At 51.9% G+C, this 15,168-nt stretch overlaps 2 protein-coding genes across 2 annotated transcripts; one reads left to right on the top strand and one right to left on the bottom strand.

The window, feature by feature from the left end:
• Window positions 1-7,647: 7,647 nt before the first annotated feature.
• BDV17DRAFT_62908 (C2 domain protein) lies at window positions 7,648-9,948 on the top strand. The gene is made up of 3 exons (XM_073764865.1): window positions 7,648-7,995; window positions 8,103-8,658; window positions 8,730-9,948. Exons 1-3 carry the CDS (start codon window positions 7,764-7,766, stop codon window positions 9,703-9,705), a joined length of 1,764 nt encoding a protein of 587 aa, XP_073620441.1. The 5' UTR covers window positions 7,648-7,763; the 3' UTR covers window positions 9,706-9,948.
• pan1 (actin cytoskeleton-regulatory complex protein PAN1) lies at window positions 9,948-15,026 on the bottom strand. Its single transcript, XM_073764864.1, has 5 exons — window positions 14,307-15,026; window positions 14,179-14,242; window positions 12,133-14,127; window positions 11,517-12,053; window positions 9,948-11,451 (listed from the first exon to the last, which is right to left on the bottom strand). The coding sequence occupies exons 1-5, from the start codon at window positions 14,893-14,895 to the stop codon at window positions 10,191-10,193; spliced, it is 4,446 nt and encodes a 1,481-aa protein (XP_073620442.1). The 5' UTR covers window positions 14,896-15,026; the 3' UTR covers window positions 9,948-10,190.
• Window positions 15,027-15,168: the final 142 nt, after the last annotated feature.

A 15,168-nucleotide genomic window follows, 5' to 3' on the forward strand; every position in this document is an offset into this window, starting at 1 on the left:
CCTGAAGCGGCATAGATTCCTCTCTAGCGCCGCCGCTTGTTTCTTTATTTTCCGATTCTCTTTCTGGGATCCCACCAACACTCCATTGCTTACATATAGGCTCAATTATCGATAATGCTAATAGCGATGTGCTCGTTTAGACCCTGTTTATAATATTGTCGCCTACCTGGAGACATTCTCACCTTGTGACTACTGAGCCTGGCCATCAGCTGTTCCTGTCATTTGGCAAAGCGACAGGCTAAAATATGCGAACACAAGGGACCTAATACCTATATATATCAGCGACATAATGTTAATTTCCTGTACATAGAGTACATCATAATATCTAGTCAACTTTCTGATCCTTGCGAAGAGAAACAGCACTCAGTCAATACCAGGAAGAACTGAGGGCATGGATGGGATCTACAGAGCATTTACATAGCATACCAGGCCACGTACCACTCTACGCATTGGACCCTGGCTAGCGGTTTTTGCGCCAGCAAGCACTGCACCTTCATTAACGAGTTGAGTACAGACGATTTATTCTAAGCAGGCTACTTTTGGACTGGGGTTAGTAGGGTAATTGTATTCATTGACTATAGAATGCTTTGGCCTTAGGTACATCGGGAAGGATTCGCGGCAACGAGTCTGACCATCTAATCGTTCACAAATCGAACATGCCTGTCAGGAAAGCCACCGTCCCATGGATAACACGGCGGCGCGCAGAGAAGGAAAGAGTCACAGCATTGGCCCATGGACGAACTCGCACGGACTTGAATGTAAGTCCAATCGGCCAGTTCCATTAAAAGTAAAAAAAAGCATCCATATCCAACGCTAAGTCTCTCTGGTAAAAGACCAGTTATAGTCCATATAGAGACTCGAGGGCCCCTTCAGCAACAAAATGAACCGGCAGTCATTTCAAGCAGTCTGTCAGTGAGTAGGAGCGGAGGAGCGAGCAATAGTTTGAAGTAAGAATTTGAATCAATGAGTAAGCAGACTTAAAGACAAAGCTAGATTACGCGCAAGTAAACAGACCGCAGCCACAGCGGGCTTTACCCGGCTCGACATCCCAATCGAAAGGCAGCAAAGTGACTGGTTTGCCCAGAGACTGTAGAAGGCACATGGCCCTAGCAATTTTCAGATCATCTCCCATTGTGGCGCCATCTTTCCCATGTTTCGTAAACCAGATCCGAATCTCCAGATTCAAGTCTCGGAGCGCCTTTTTAGCAGCCCATTCCTGGACGGATCTCATCGTGGACCAAACATCGTACAATATATGGCGACCTTCGAAGTCGACGTGTTGGGGCTCGTTGCCAAGATCCTCGTCAATGGCGCTGGGTATAGTGTTATGGACGTTGTATGCAAGTATCTGATTCAGATTGAGGTCAGTTGACGTGTCTCTGGCACTACTCGGTAAATGAACGTATCGAGACCCATCGCCCGGCAGCTCAGAAGGAGTGTCTTGGAGCTAGAAAAGAAAAGAAAAGAGACAAATCTCTCGTTCCACCTCAGAAGCCCGAGTCGAAGGCGACGACTGTTGACGAATTGTGTGCAGCGATATCTGAGAATCAATCACTCGAGTTGTCTCCTTCACAGAAGTCACAGAAGTCCGAGTGGGTGACGACGACTGTTGACGAACCGCTGACTTATTCTCCTGACTTGCCTCTTTAGGAGCAGCAAGAAAAATATCCTATCCTAAGGTTAATTAAGTTTATTGGCATTACTCTCGATTACTTACTGGAAGAGGTCTGGTTCTGTCAGGAAAATGTGACGACAGTGTAGAATTGCGAGTTTGTGCATGGTATTTCGGTAAAGACGCGTGGTGAGAAGCGTTGCAGGAGTGGCCTATAATCAAGTTCAGGTAAGAATGATCACCTGAACTCTCTTCCTTTATGTTTTTGGAATTGGATGCTTACTGGTTCTTCTCTAGGTGTCGGACGTGGAGTGTTACTAAGATTCGGCCCTGGTCCAGATAAATCTGTTTCCGTTGTTGGAAAATCAGAAAAAGTATGGGGAGACATCCTTGCTCAGAGGATATATAGGCCTCTTTACCATGGAGTCTGACTGCTTCTTCTATGATCCCTGACTCCAGAAGGTTTATCGTGGTTTCCTATCTGGGTAGTCAGCAATAAAAGCCCCGAAGGAATGACCATGTCCGGGTAGGTGCCCTCTCCCCTCTCACCCTCGAGTTGAGTACTGCCTTGTGCTCCTGATCACCAGTTCTGGATTCAGGCTGATCCACACCTTACCAAACTGCCCTCCACATGTCCGCACGTAGGCACTGTAATATCTGCCCTGTGCACCATCCGTCACATGCTTAGCCCTTTGCTGATATTGGTCGCAGGAGAACATAATTTCCAGCTCAATGGCAGTCAAGTCTATAAGCGAGCATGGAAATTACTAACAGCCGCAAAGCTGATTGGAATATAGAAGCACTGGGCTTCTTCCTTTGGACATTCGACAACCGCTGGTTGTGAGACGAATAGGAGACGGAGTGGATGAAATTGCTGACCATGGACAGGTGGCATATGCAAAGCCAGAATATTTGCCTCTTCCTTTGCAACCCTAGGGAAGCCGGATGCTGCCAAACAGCTACTCCAGATGTCTACATCAATGAAACCCTGGTCTCTGAATGTAAGAGATGGTGCCTTGGTTGCAGCATCGCCGATATTGAAGTCTTCGTGCTACCCGATAGAATAGATTCTTCAGGCCTAGCTGACGCCCAAGTCTGATGAGGTGCTCATTGCAGAGGGATTGGTTCTTGAGACTTTCCATGTCGAAGAGTGTCTGGAACGACTGTGAAACGGCGACAGCACCATTCTTGCTATCTGGATTATCAGGTGCGGTCTGTAGGCTTCGCAGGCTCTGTCTCACTCAGCATACCTGTAGTAATGCACCTACATTGTATGGCTGACTTTGGCACCTGCTGTGGGAGGCCTGCGATGAAGACGATTCTTGGCGGCTTTGGGTAACAGCCCAGGGCAGCGGAGTAGTACCAGACTAAGACGACGAGGGCGGCTGAGGTCTCTGAGTGACAGCCTTTGGTAATGGAGGGGGAGTAAACTAAGGCAGCGCAAACCCGGCAGCTGGATCGCCTTGTTGCTGATTCCATGCTCTTGGCAAATTCTGAAGTGGATTGGTGTAACTGAGCTGTTGTGGCATAGTAAGCCCTGGTTGTCTCGAGGCTTGAAGCAGCGCGTTCATTCTTGTCTGAACAAACTGATGGGTAAGCGGCAAGATCAATCTATATCAAGCCTCGAGTGTAAGATCAGTGGCCGCATTTTGAACAGCAGTGCCGCTTGAACTACCTGCAGCCGGAGCATTGGATCTGGTAGTTCGGGCTGTAGCAGTTCCTGGGCCGGACTGAGAGGCTGTACCGGCTGGACCTTGAGCAGTAACACCTGTCTGACTACCGGCAGCCGGCCCATTGGGAGCTGGTGGTCTCAACAGTTTCAGGAGTCGTCAATGTCACATCAGTTGCTGTATCGGCCACGTCCTGAGCAGCAGCATCCAGCATCTGTCTAACTACCAGTAGCTGCTGCATTATTTGATACTAAGCACAGACCAGAAGTGACTTGTTTATGAAACAGAATAGCCCGATATCTTCTGTACGCGGTGTTCCTGATTACTTGCTGATTACATGATTGAGCGTTGTTCCGTAGGTCTGCCCGAGCCCTAACACCACGATCAACAACGCCTTGACCAGGCAGGTGGCGTTGTGCTACTTGAACTGAAGCGCGTGGGAATAAAGTATCACGTCGTCACTTTGGAAATCCCCTCAAGGAAAGAAAACGCGTTAGTCTAACGAAGCTAAGGTAATAACAGCGGTAACTTCTATCCTTTGCAGTGGTGCAAAACAAACTTCAGCGGCATATTGGCGACCGATGTATCATCGTCGAGCGTTAGGGCAAAAACTCTCCATCGCAGAGCAATACGCCCTCTCGTATGCTGCGGATACAGACATGTCACCAGTGCGGCAAGCTGTTGCGGTGAGGATGATGACGGCCAGCCCGTCGACAAGGACTTGGTCCCAGGCACTGAGTAGCTCCAAAGGCAACGGCTGAACTGGCAGTCTCTCAGCCTTTTGTAACCCCCGACCAACTTCTTCTCAACGATAAGTTTATCGTAGTAATTGCTGAGTTTTTTTTATCGGATAAGTGGAGCTGACGCAGGACGCGACGATAACCATGACAGAGCCAAGTGCCCAGCAGGCAGATCCATCAAGCGAGGCAACTCAGCCTCACAGATAGATTGAAAAAAGACGAGTTCAATCTGGGCCGAGGGTCGTGGGGGTGTTTATAGGTGGCCAGAGAGGCTCAGGAGACTACAGCTTCAACGGCAGATTCCATTTGGTGGCGAAGACCCTGGTACAAGCTGTTGAGTATTGAAGGCCATCGAGGAACATTCGTGCTTGGCCATATCATGATGCCTAGGGTGGTAACTGGTCTATATACAGGGGCTGTCACTGCGCTAGGGCTGGTGTGGGTCGGTCTCTCTGGCGGCGTTAGGGCTAGGCAGCTGATGGCGGCGTTCGACATCTAGGGCGCAGAGGAACAGATGGTGGTTTGGCTGACATCCTATTGAATACACAGTCGGTTACGCCTGAGGCTCCGTAAGCCCTTGTACAATCGTTTTATCATTAAGCTGGCAAACTTCAAGCAAAGCCAAGCAATGACCAGTTTCATCCACGTAGCGAACCTGTTTGTAAAGATCAAGGATATGTACAGGGGAAGAAAACCTCTGAACAGGTCGTGAAGCTACTGGATCATAAAGCCTACAACCAAACCCACGAAAACAGAGATGAGCTTGCTCCGCTGGCGTGGCCGAGGGTAGGGCATTTTCGTCGGAGGGTGACCCGTCCATGGATCAAAAAAGCCTACATCAGAGGCTAGAAGAGCCGGTTTATTATTGCGAATAAGGAGGCTATGGGATTTGTATATCTGATGCCCAAATAATCAATTGTCTCGACGCCTTCCTCTATTTCTGAATCAGGACGTATGCTTCTCTAGCTAGCAGGGCCTTCGTATCCACCTCGCGCCATGCACATCACCATCATATCATCAATCGACAGCCGTTTAGGTCTGAGGTCCCTGGAGGGGTTAAGCTGGAAGAGCTTGAGATGGCTGGGCTGTTGCGAACGGAGTGTCGCATTTAGCGATGAGCCCCATGGGGTTGATTTTGTGTACCCCCATTCGGCATCATCAGCTGCAGTAATATGCTTGACGTCCTCCGCGGCCATTTCCAAGCCCTGTAGAGATCAAGGCCCGACAGCTGTGGATCTTTGCTCAGGCCTCTGGTAATTTTCTCGGGTTAAAACACCATGTCGAGCGTGTCATAAATTACGGACCTCAAACGCTCCACGATTTCATCCTGTCAGGGGCCTTCCAAGCAACGGTTGTTTCCCACAAGCCGTGATAGGCTTTCGCTTGTAATGTTCCTTAGGCGGGGTTTGTGTTGTCCAACCCATTGCTGGATCACATTCGACTAGGGTATCGGCCTACCCTTGGCCATACCTGTGGTGCAAGCGTATCGGCTTGGTTAGCCTGCCACCGGTTGGAGGTGACATGATCCCTGGGTTTGCTCTTGCGCAAATCATTCTTGCCGTTTTCTGTTTCGATCAAAGCCGCCATTCCAGGAAGCCTCTCCGACAAACTGTAGGATTTGCGTGAAATTTGTCGGCATCTTGGTAGTCGGCATAGGCTGGGTCCAGATCTTCAAGAAAGTTGGCATTGCTGGATATCTTATGCAGCGAGGCCAGCTCAGGAACAAGGTCGTTGAGGTTGTTGACAGTTTTTCCACTAAAATTCACGGGAGACCCGGAAGGACCCGTTGGCCTTGGTGATTGATTTGGCTAGCTTTTTAGGCTGGCCAAGAGAATCTGAAGACTGCTGTGAAACCACTTCCGGTGAGGACATCTCCGTTAGCTAACCTGACAACCCTCAGAGCTTCAAAAATAGCTATGTATCTTACTGTGTAGAGAATGATGTGTTTGTAGAGACTGAAATCAAAGTGATTCAGTAGAAGAAACAAGTATATGTCTTTGATGGTTGAAGCTGGAATAATTCAGGAGAACGGATGAGTATGTGTTTGTTGGTGGTTGTGTTGATTGTCAAGTGAGAGGTGAGAAGTGAGGCAACAGAAGTCAGGTGGAATGAAAGAGGAAGGAAGAGAAGGGCAAAACTAATTCACTCATTCCATTCACTGGTGCTAATTCTGTCTGTTATGCTATTCTCATGCTTTATTCATCTGGAGCACATCTCAACTCTCATCTCTGGGAACAGCAATCTATGCGACTCCCAATGTGGTGCTCTCAGGACTGCTTTATGTCGGGGTAGCATAGGGATATAAAGAGTGCCCAAGAGCAAGAACCAATCCAGTGCGACAGAACAGCAGACACAGGAATAGTATCATGTTGTCGAACTGCATAGCTGCTTGAGTGGGGTCTCGCGATTGTATGGATTCTCAGCCCTGGTTCTCTCAAACACTGTTGCGGCTGCATCGGCACCTATCAGAAAACTTTTGTGATACCATGCTCTCCGAGTGCTCGGCCTGGCTGTACTTGGTGATGTCCACTACTACTCGCCCTCTGAGGGCGAGTCTGACCATATCCAAGATCTTTGGTGACGGAATCAAACTGGGGCAAAATGGACCCATGCAGACTCGCTGCCACGGATCGCGTAGACTGATGTCTCCAAGGATAAGAAATGAGCCGGTAAACCTTACGAGCAGATCTGCTCGCACGGTCAGTACAAGTCTTCAATGGTGTTGCTGGTGAAGGCACTAGAAAGCGTCTTAACGCGGCCAAATATCAGAGAATTCAGACTATATCTTGGCAGTGTTCGCCTGTAAACTCCCTTTATGTGCTTGGGACCACAACAACGGGGATCCATAGAACTCGACCTAGCGCAGAGCTCAAGTATGCTCCATTCAAAGTACGTATGGCAATCGAGAATTGAATATCGAAACCAGCATGTAGGTCGACTACCATAGTTCTCAGGGCCAGGTACAAGTGTGGATAAGCACTGGGGTGGTGTGGATCCTTGCGCCGGACATTCCCAAATTTCAGGTGTCATCAACTGGAGCAACCCAGTTTTGTTCGACATAATCAGTAAACGAGTTCCGCGAATCGGTATCCCGAAGAGATACTAGAGCAAGACGCGAGGAACAGACTCAGTAGGCTGACATGAATGCACGCCGGCGTCATCGGGAGTATCAAAGGCAGCCCGAGCGCCCTGAGCCGAAGCCTGGAGCCACCTCCACTGTATCTACGCCAATAAACCCCCGACTTTGCAAAACTTCAACATTCTGGGCCTGGGCTATTACTGATAGTACTTGATCTGCCTGTCGTGGTGCAAAGATATCGAAGCTCGAAAGCATGCTCAGCCCTCGAGTGGCTCAGATGATAGGAAACTGTGTAAACAGTGCCACTGTCAGATCCTCTAGGCTCCAGCAATCTTCTCCTGCTGGTGCCGGGCTTGGCACAAAGCTTGACCTGCTCTTGCTCGGTAAGGCTGACAAGTGGGACCAACCACCCGAAGAGGGGGTTCGTCATTCCTCTTCTGATCTTCTCCCCCCGCCAGCCAGCCCTGCCATCCCACAACCATGGGCTAGCCTCTTCCTTTTATAAGGAAGCGTGGATCCCTCCGCGCGTCTTTTCCGATCTCCTAGTTTCTGTCCCCCTCCAGCCCCCGTCATCCTTGCGCTTCCCGATCACCTGCCGTTAAGTCTGTCTCTCTATCAGCAGGCAACAGCGAAAAAAACACACTCCCCGGCTAATCCCAATAATGGAAGTTCCCGAGTCGCAAGTGCGGCCGCAACACCTTGGCGACAGATATGGGCCGATGCTCGTCGACAAGGCAGACAAATTGCAACAACAGGCTGTCGCTATGAGCGGCGTTTCAAAGGCCGAATCGCACGAGCCGGCCGGAGGCTATGATTCGACCCCCTTACCTCAAGTTCCTCCTGGGTACACCTTGAAGTTTACATTTCACCGCGGTGTCAATCTTCCTTGCGCAGGTACCTGCCCTGATATGCGAGACCTACTTTACTGCGCCACTCACGCCAGTACCCTTGGCGCCCGCGCATTCGGGGGATATACTCTGCTGACATTGCACTCCATCTAGATTTTGGCACTTTTAGCAGTGACCCCTATATCCATGCGGCTTTGACTGTCGACGTCCCTCTGCGGCACAAGCAGGATCCATTCCCTTCATACCGAACTCCGACGGTGCGGAAGAATCGAGATCCCGTCTGGGAGAAGGAGTGGATTGTCGCCAATATCCCTGCGTCTGGGTTTCGGCTAAAATGTCGCGTCTACGATGAGGATGCGGCAGACCATGACGACAAGCTGGGAAATGCCTATATCCAGGTGAATTCTATTAACGAGCAGTGGGCTGGGATTCATGAACAACCCTTTCGGTTAAAGAAGCATACTGGCAGCAAACGAGTCTATTTGTTTGGAAATATTGCTGCCCTGGCCTCGCGACGTCTTGACACCGATTCTCATCTGGTCATTAGCGTTGAATGCCTGGGCAAATCTCCGGGTGCCAACGGGGCGCAAGTGTATACTGTAGGGCCAAACTACTGGTTCAAGCACTTTTCTCCTTTAATTGGCAGGTTGATTGGGACGAAAGATGCGGTTCAGAGTCAGGACGGGAAGAAGACGGTCAACCGCTACAAGTATGTACATGTTATTGCTCGAGGGTACGACATCGGCACTGCAAGTCCATTTTGCTGATTCGCTTTCCTAGCTTCCAAGCCATACAGATGCAACTAAAGGGACCAGTGCCCAGTGGAATGTATCATCGTTATGTGGAGTTCAAGCCATTCGTTGCGGGGATGTTTACGTCTCATACCTTACGAGGGCGGATACTCAACAGAGCTCTCCATCACCAGCATGAAAGGATCTACAATTTCGACAGAGCGACATTGGACGGCGAATTTGAATCGCCCTGTGTGGAAATGACGCAGAAACTGCTCGAGTTTACTCACTATGCGCAAGGAGGCAGGGTGTTCACTTACGTTCTTACACTCGATGGTCAATTTCGGTTTACTGAGACTGGAAAGGAATTTGGAATCGATTTGCTAAGCAAACATACTATGCACAGCAACGTTTCATATTATATTGCCTACTCCGGAGAGTTCTTCATTCGTCGACGAAAGCATCGCCACCGAGGGCTTTCATTGGTGTCAAATCGTTCATCCACAGATTATGTGGTGGATCATGATGGTGAAGAAATGGAGCTATCAAAGGATCCTAGCCGCTACGAACTCTTTATAGACAACGATAGCGGCACATACCGTCCGAACGCCGAGAAATTGCCCCTTTTAAAGGAGTTTTTCTCTTCAAACTTCCCTGAACTTCACATCACAACTCTGGATTGCCAGGGCGACGCAGAGCGGATGCAAGAGCTGAAGAACGAACAACGAGAACAGAAGAGAAACGCAGGTGTCCAGATGGCCTTCCTCCAACAGCGAAGCAGGTCTTCGTCTTCACTGTCGATATCAAGCTCCGATGAGGAGGAGTTGAACGAGCGCAGCGGTCTAAAGCAAAAGAAGAGGGGCGATTTCGCGAAGAGGGTGCATGAGATGCGTGACGTCAAGGGGCAAGTCTTACGGTGGGCAGCAGAGGAAGAACAGAATGGCGATGGCAAGCAGGGGACGACGTCTAGGCCCCCAGAGGGGCCGTGTCGGTCAGCTCACAGCGGTGCGGGAGAACAGCGGTGATACCCCATTTTTGAATTTCAATACCTAGGAGCCTTGGAAACTTTCTCGGATTCACGTTTTGTTCTTTGTATAGTCAGCGGCTATTATTATTGTCGTTTGTAATGTTAATGATATTATTCTTAGTGGCGATGCTGTGTTACTTGTCTTGTGGTATATAAGCGATAGGGCACTGAGTAACTCGTGCTTAATATAGATCATCGGGTGTATACGTTGCTCAGCCTCTTGGCTTGGTGCTGTTCTACTCTGCAAGGCTCAGAATGTTGACTAGAAATAGGACATACAGTATATACAGGTATTGCGAACGATGTATTCAAACATACTCAAACATGCAAGAGAACGTAAATTAACGCGATAGCTAAAAACTAACAACTATACACATTGTGTGATTTAAGGGAAAAGGTAAGCACCGTGACGGCCGAAAGAATGGAAGGGGTGGAAAAAGGGGTAATGTCGAACTTGCAATGCAAAGTATCCAAGAAACGACCTCATAGCACACGCCCAGCAGAAGAGCTAGTGCTTCGGTCGTTAGTCTGGACTTTCCGAAGCCCCTTGCCTGCCTGTATCGAGGCGAGTAAAGCACCCCTGTCACCGGGAAGACCTGCAGTTGGAGCAGCCGCAGGGCCAGGAGGTGGAGGAGGACCTGGGGGTGGAGGCGGAGCGGGAGGCGCCATACCAGGCGGAGGGGGGGGAGGTGGTGGTGGGGCACCAGTGGGCTCCTCGATTCTGGGCACTGGAGGTGCTGCACCACCTGGAGGAGGTGGTGGAGGCGGTGGTGGAGGAGTGGGCGCACCGCTGGCAGTAGGAGACAGCTCGGCTTCAGCTGGAATTGGGGGTACTGGCGGGATCGAATCCTGCACGGGAGTCACAGACTTCGATGATGGAGACTGGTTGTCCATAGCACTCAGAGGTCGTGGAGGTGCCATGGTACCGAAGAGGATACTTGCGAGCTGTTTAGCACTTCCGCCACCTGCACGATCATCTTCATCATCGGAATCCTCGAAGTCAGACCCGGCTGCCGACCAGTCATCGTCCGCCTCTGGGCGAGCGCGAGTCCTTTGTTGGAGGGGCGCGGCACCTGTGAAGGACGGTTTCAGAGGTTCCTGTTGCTGCTGCTGCTGCTGCTGCTGCTGCTGCGCAAGACGGTGGAATGGGTTGGTAGACTCAGACTTGGGGGTAGGAGTAGCCTGTGGGATCTCCGACGGAGTTGCAGCCGGATAGTCTGTAGACTGGGCAAGGTTTTTCCTGAAGTAGGGATTCTTGGACTGAGTGTCGGGGCTCACGCTAGCTGGCGCTGCTCGAGCGCTCTCCGGAGAACTAGAGGCAGTGGTGGTGGTTTCAGGTTCACGAGCGGGAGCGGGAGCTGGAGCTGGAGGCTCGACAACAGGAGTACGGGGCGCTGGAGGCGGAGAAGGAGACGCAACGGGAAGGACCTGGCTCTGGGTTGGCGTGTCATCCTGAGGAGTTTCGATTTGTTCTGGTCCTTCCTCGTCTGAAGAGCTCTCATCCAGGCCCTCGAGTTCCAGCTGAAGCTGTCGCTCTCGCTCCTTGGCCGCTTCCAGGTCAGCCTTTTGACGTGCGAGCCGGGCTTCTTGTTCTTGCGCGGCCTTCTTAGCCTCTTCTCGTCGCCGCTTCTCCTCCTGTTTCTTGATCTTGCCTTGTCTGACCTGCTCTTCGAGTGCGCGCAAGCGTGCCTCTTGAGCTTGCTGTTCCTTCTCATATTCATCTTCATGCTGCTGGGCCTCGGCTCTGGAAAAGGCAAAGTAAGTTAACTGTACAGAAGAATGCATCATAAGGTGATTGGGCGGACTTACTCGAGACGTTTGGTTTCCTCCTCCTGTGCTTGCTGCTCCTCCTTCAGAACTTGTTCGCGGGCCAGCTGCTCAGTCTTAGCTGCCTCTTCGGCCGCCCTCTTGGCATCTACCTGGCCAGTACTATCGGTTCGGCCCTTGCGCGAAGGCGGTGCTGGAGGAGGCTTCTTTCCGGTGGCAGGCTTTGCGGCCTGGGCTGCAGCAGGGCGCTGCTCGTCAGCGATGCGACGTTGCCTCTCTTGCTCGCGCTGGGCATCTTCCTCTTCCGCCCGCTTCAATCGCTCCTCTCGCTCTCTCTTCTCACGTTCCTGGCGCTGGGTAAGGGTTTCGCCGGCATCACTTGCAGGCTTGAGACCAGCAGCTGCCATACGTTCGGCAATTCTCCTTTGAGCGCGTTCCTTTGCGGCAGCAACACGATCTTGGTGCGTGAGGCCGGGCACAGACCCTGTCGAGCCAACAGACTGCGGTGGAGCAGGCCTGGCAGGGGCCGGCGACTCGCTTTGAGCGCGCTGCTCCATAGGAGATGACCTTCTCGAGTCCCTGAAAAGTGTTAGTTCATGGGGGTAAAAAAAGACATTCTGAAACAGGCCGAGAGCCCGAACGAGGGATTAAGACTTACTCCTCCTTTCGGATATATGCCGTACGGCTTCCGCGGTTCAAGTCGTAGATAAAGTCACGAATAACGTCTTCTACGCCCAGAGCGTCTTCCCACCGACGCCTTTCATGTTCGCGCGTAGAGCTCTCACCACCTTCCTTGAGACTGTCTTCCAAGCTTTTGGCAAAGTCCTTGACACTTTCCTCGACGTCGCGTGTCATGGAATCATTCTTCTCTCGCTCTGCCTTGACCCTGGCGTTCTCTCCTTCTAGGCGACGGGTCGCAGCTCCCTCATCATCCTGCCCGGCCGGAGCCGGTCTGCCGGCAAGTTCGGCAGCGCGAGCTTGCATCCTAGCACGAGCACGCGCCTTGCTGCGATCTGACTCTGTGACCGAACCACCAGGTCCAGTGCCAACAATGTTGAGGGCACTGTTAGGGTGCGCCTTGGCGTCTTTGAGACGGAATAGCTCAAGCTTGGCCTCGGCAATTTCACGCTCAACACGCCTGACGTCCGAAGCAACCTGCGGTACCTGGTCTTCATAAGCCTGAAGCTGGCGACGCAGCGTCCTTCTCTCGGCGCCCGTGTCAAGGTTGCGGAGAGATGCATGAGGATGAGTATCAATGTCGTCCTGCACGCGTCGAATCCGGTCCATTAGGGACTCCGCCTCCCGGCGGTCCCGTCTGTCCAGGGCATCCTCTTCCTCGGCGCGATTCTCATCTTGGAAGTCGACCGCATCCAGCATGATCTGAGTTTCGCGAATCTTCTTCTTGAGCTGGTCAACTGACAATTCATCCTCCGAATTCTGAGACGCCGCTGGTGAAGGAGTGCGTCCAGCAGCGTTTCCTACGCGGCGACGCGCGCTTGAGCGGTATCCTCCAGCTGCATCGTCGTTGTTCTTGAACAGTGTAGCGTCCTTGCGACCAATTCCGGGAGATGTAGCTCCACCTCGGAAAGAATGATCCTTGAGATAGCTCACTCCCGTCTTCTGTGGCTGCAAGAATGCACCAGTAGCCTTCCGGTGCTCTGCATCCTGAGACAGAAGGGACTTCATAGTGCCTATTGAGTCATTCAGGTTTCTTGTTGACGGAGGAATGAGCTCAGGTGGTAAGCGGCTAGGAACGGGGTAGCCGTTGAGCTTTCTGTAGATTAGATGCATAGCCACAGCGAACTCATCCATGTTGAGTCGGCCACGGTTATGAGGATCAGCCAAGGTCCAGATAGACTCCAAATCATTTCTATTAAGGCCACTTTGTCCCATAATTTCGATGGCAGTCTCGCCACCAATGAATCCCTTGTGAAGACCATCCCACGCCCGAAAAAGGTCATCGTAAATCTTCTTCTCCTCCTTCGTAATAGCCCAGGGAATGTTTGCATTTCCAGCAAGTCCAGCAGTTGAGAACCCACCCTCGCGACCGGGCTGGGGCATCAGCTGCTGCTTCAAGGCATCAATATTAGGCAGTCCTGAGGACGGAGCATTAACAAAACCCCATTGGCCGGGGATTCCTGTGGGCTGCGCTACAAGTCCACCGGTTTGTGCAGGGCTAAGGTTCGAACCAAAGCCCGTCGGCATAGGTGGCATTGGTGGGCGAGGACCGCTATAACCCGTGGCCTGTGGATTGTTCATAAGCCCCAAGTTGGGAGGTTGAAGTCCTTGCTGTGGAGCTTGTCCAGGAAATCCGGTAGCCTGGGGGAATCCGGTGGGTTGCGCGGTAAGTTGAGAGAGAAGTTGCGAGTTGCTAGGCTGTTGCGGCCGTGGCTGCTGGGGTGCCGGGGGCGCTGTTTGATTCTCGAGTAACGGCGCATCAAAGCTGGGAATATTCGTCCTAGTGACGGGCTCTGGCTGGGTATCGGGTACCTGGAACGAGATTATGTCCACCATGCTAGATACTTCGTTCTTGACCGTCTCCGGAAGTGAACTGGGTATATCTCTCCCCGTAATTCTAAGGTTGCATAGGTACATGGCTAGTGCGAACTCGGGGAAAAGTAGTTGTCCGGATTTCGTAGTGTCTGCCAATACCCTAAACACTATAAGCGCCATGGCAGTGAACAAAAGGAGGTTTCAAACTCACCAAATCCTCGACAAGTCGCTTCCCGGAAGTTTCGATCGAAGGAGAAGCTCCTTGGCCTTGTCGCCTATTGAATGGTATGTCAGATGAATATCCCAATCACCGGCAACAGGGGCATTTGCCCAACTAACCGGTCATTGCCTGACTATCCCCAACCGCAGACTTGAAAAGCTGCTCGAACTTCGCCTGATCCTGCGCCGTAATGAACGATAGTCGAATGTTGGGGATCCTCCCAGCGGAAGGCTTAGGCGGCGGGGTAGGGGCGGCTCCTGAGGCATCCTGGAACGAGTTCGCGATCTCAGACGAAGTCTGAAGTCCCGTTCGAAGCGGAAGGTTCGCCGTCGGCTGAATTTGTATCTGCGGGGCTTGGCTCTGAGGGGGAAACCCGCCGAATTGGGATTGCTGTGGTGCTGATGGGAATCCTGTTGGCTGAGGCTGTTGGAACTGTGGCTGCGCCTGCTGTGCTGAGGCACCGGGGAAACCGGTATACTGCGCTTGGAGCTGGCCGGGGAATCCCGTCGCTTGCGGCTGCAACTGGGGTCCTCCAAATGCGGATAATTGAGGTCCATAGCCGGTAGGCTGAGGAGCCAGGCCGGTTTGCTGAGGCTGCTGTTGCTGGTTAGGCGACAATTGCGAGAACGTCGACGGCTGCTGCATGTAAGGTTGCTGGCCCGGGCGCGTGCTGTTGGCACCGCCCAGGAAGGAATTCGAAGAGTACATTAGTGGCGATGCAACGGCATCAAGAACAGAGCTAATTCACAGGAAAAAAAGAACGGAAACAAAAGAATGGAGTAATAAATGAGGCAAATCTCAGAGGGGAAATGGCGGGCAGGCAGCGATGCTCAGGAGCTTCTGGTCGAGTGACGCCGGGCGTTCCTCTCAGGGACACGCAGCCACTAACCTGAATGGGGTGCTGAGTCAGCGGGCCCAGACGTCACTTAACGAGGCCCAAAGGATTCTGGTCTGGGGAAACAAGCACATGGGCATTCGGTG

The sequence above is a fragment of the Aspergillus undulatus genome, assembly GCF_047715775.1.
Source record: "Aspergillus undulatus strain CBS 261.88 unplaced genomic scaffold BDV17scaffold_2, whole genome shotgun sequence".
Lineage (NCBI taxonomy): Eukaryota > Fungi > Ascomycota > Eurotiomycetes > Eurotiales > Aspergillaceae > Aspergillus > Aspergillus undulatus.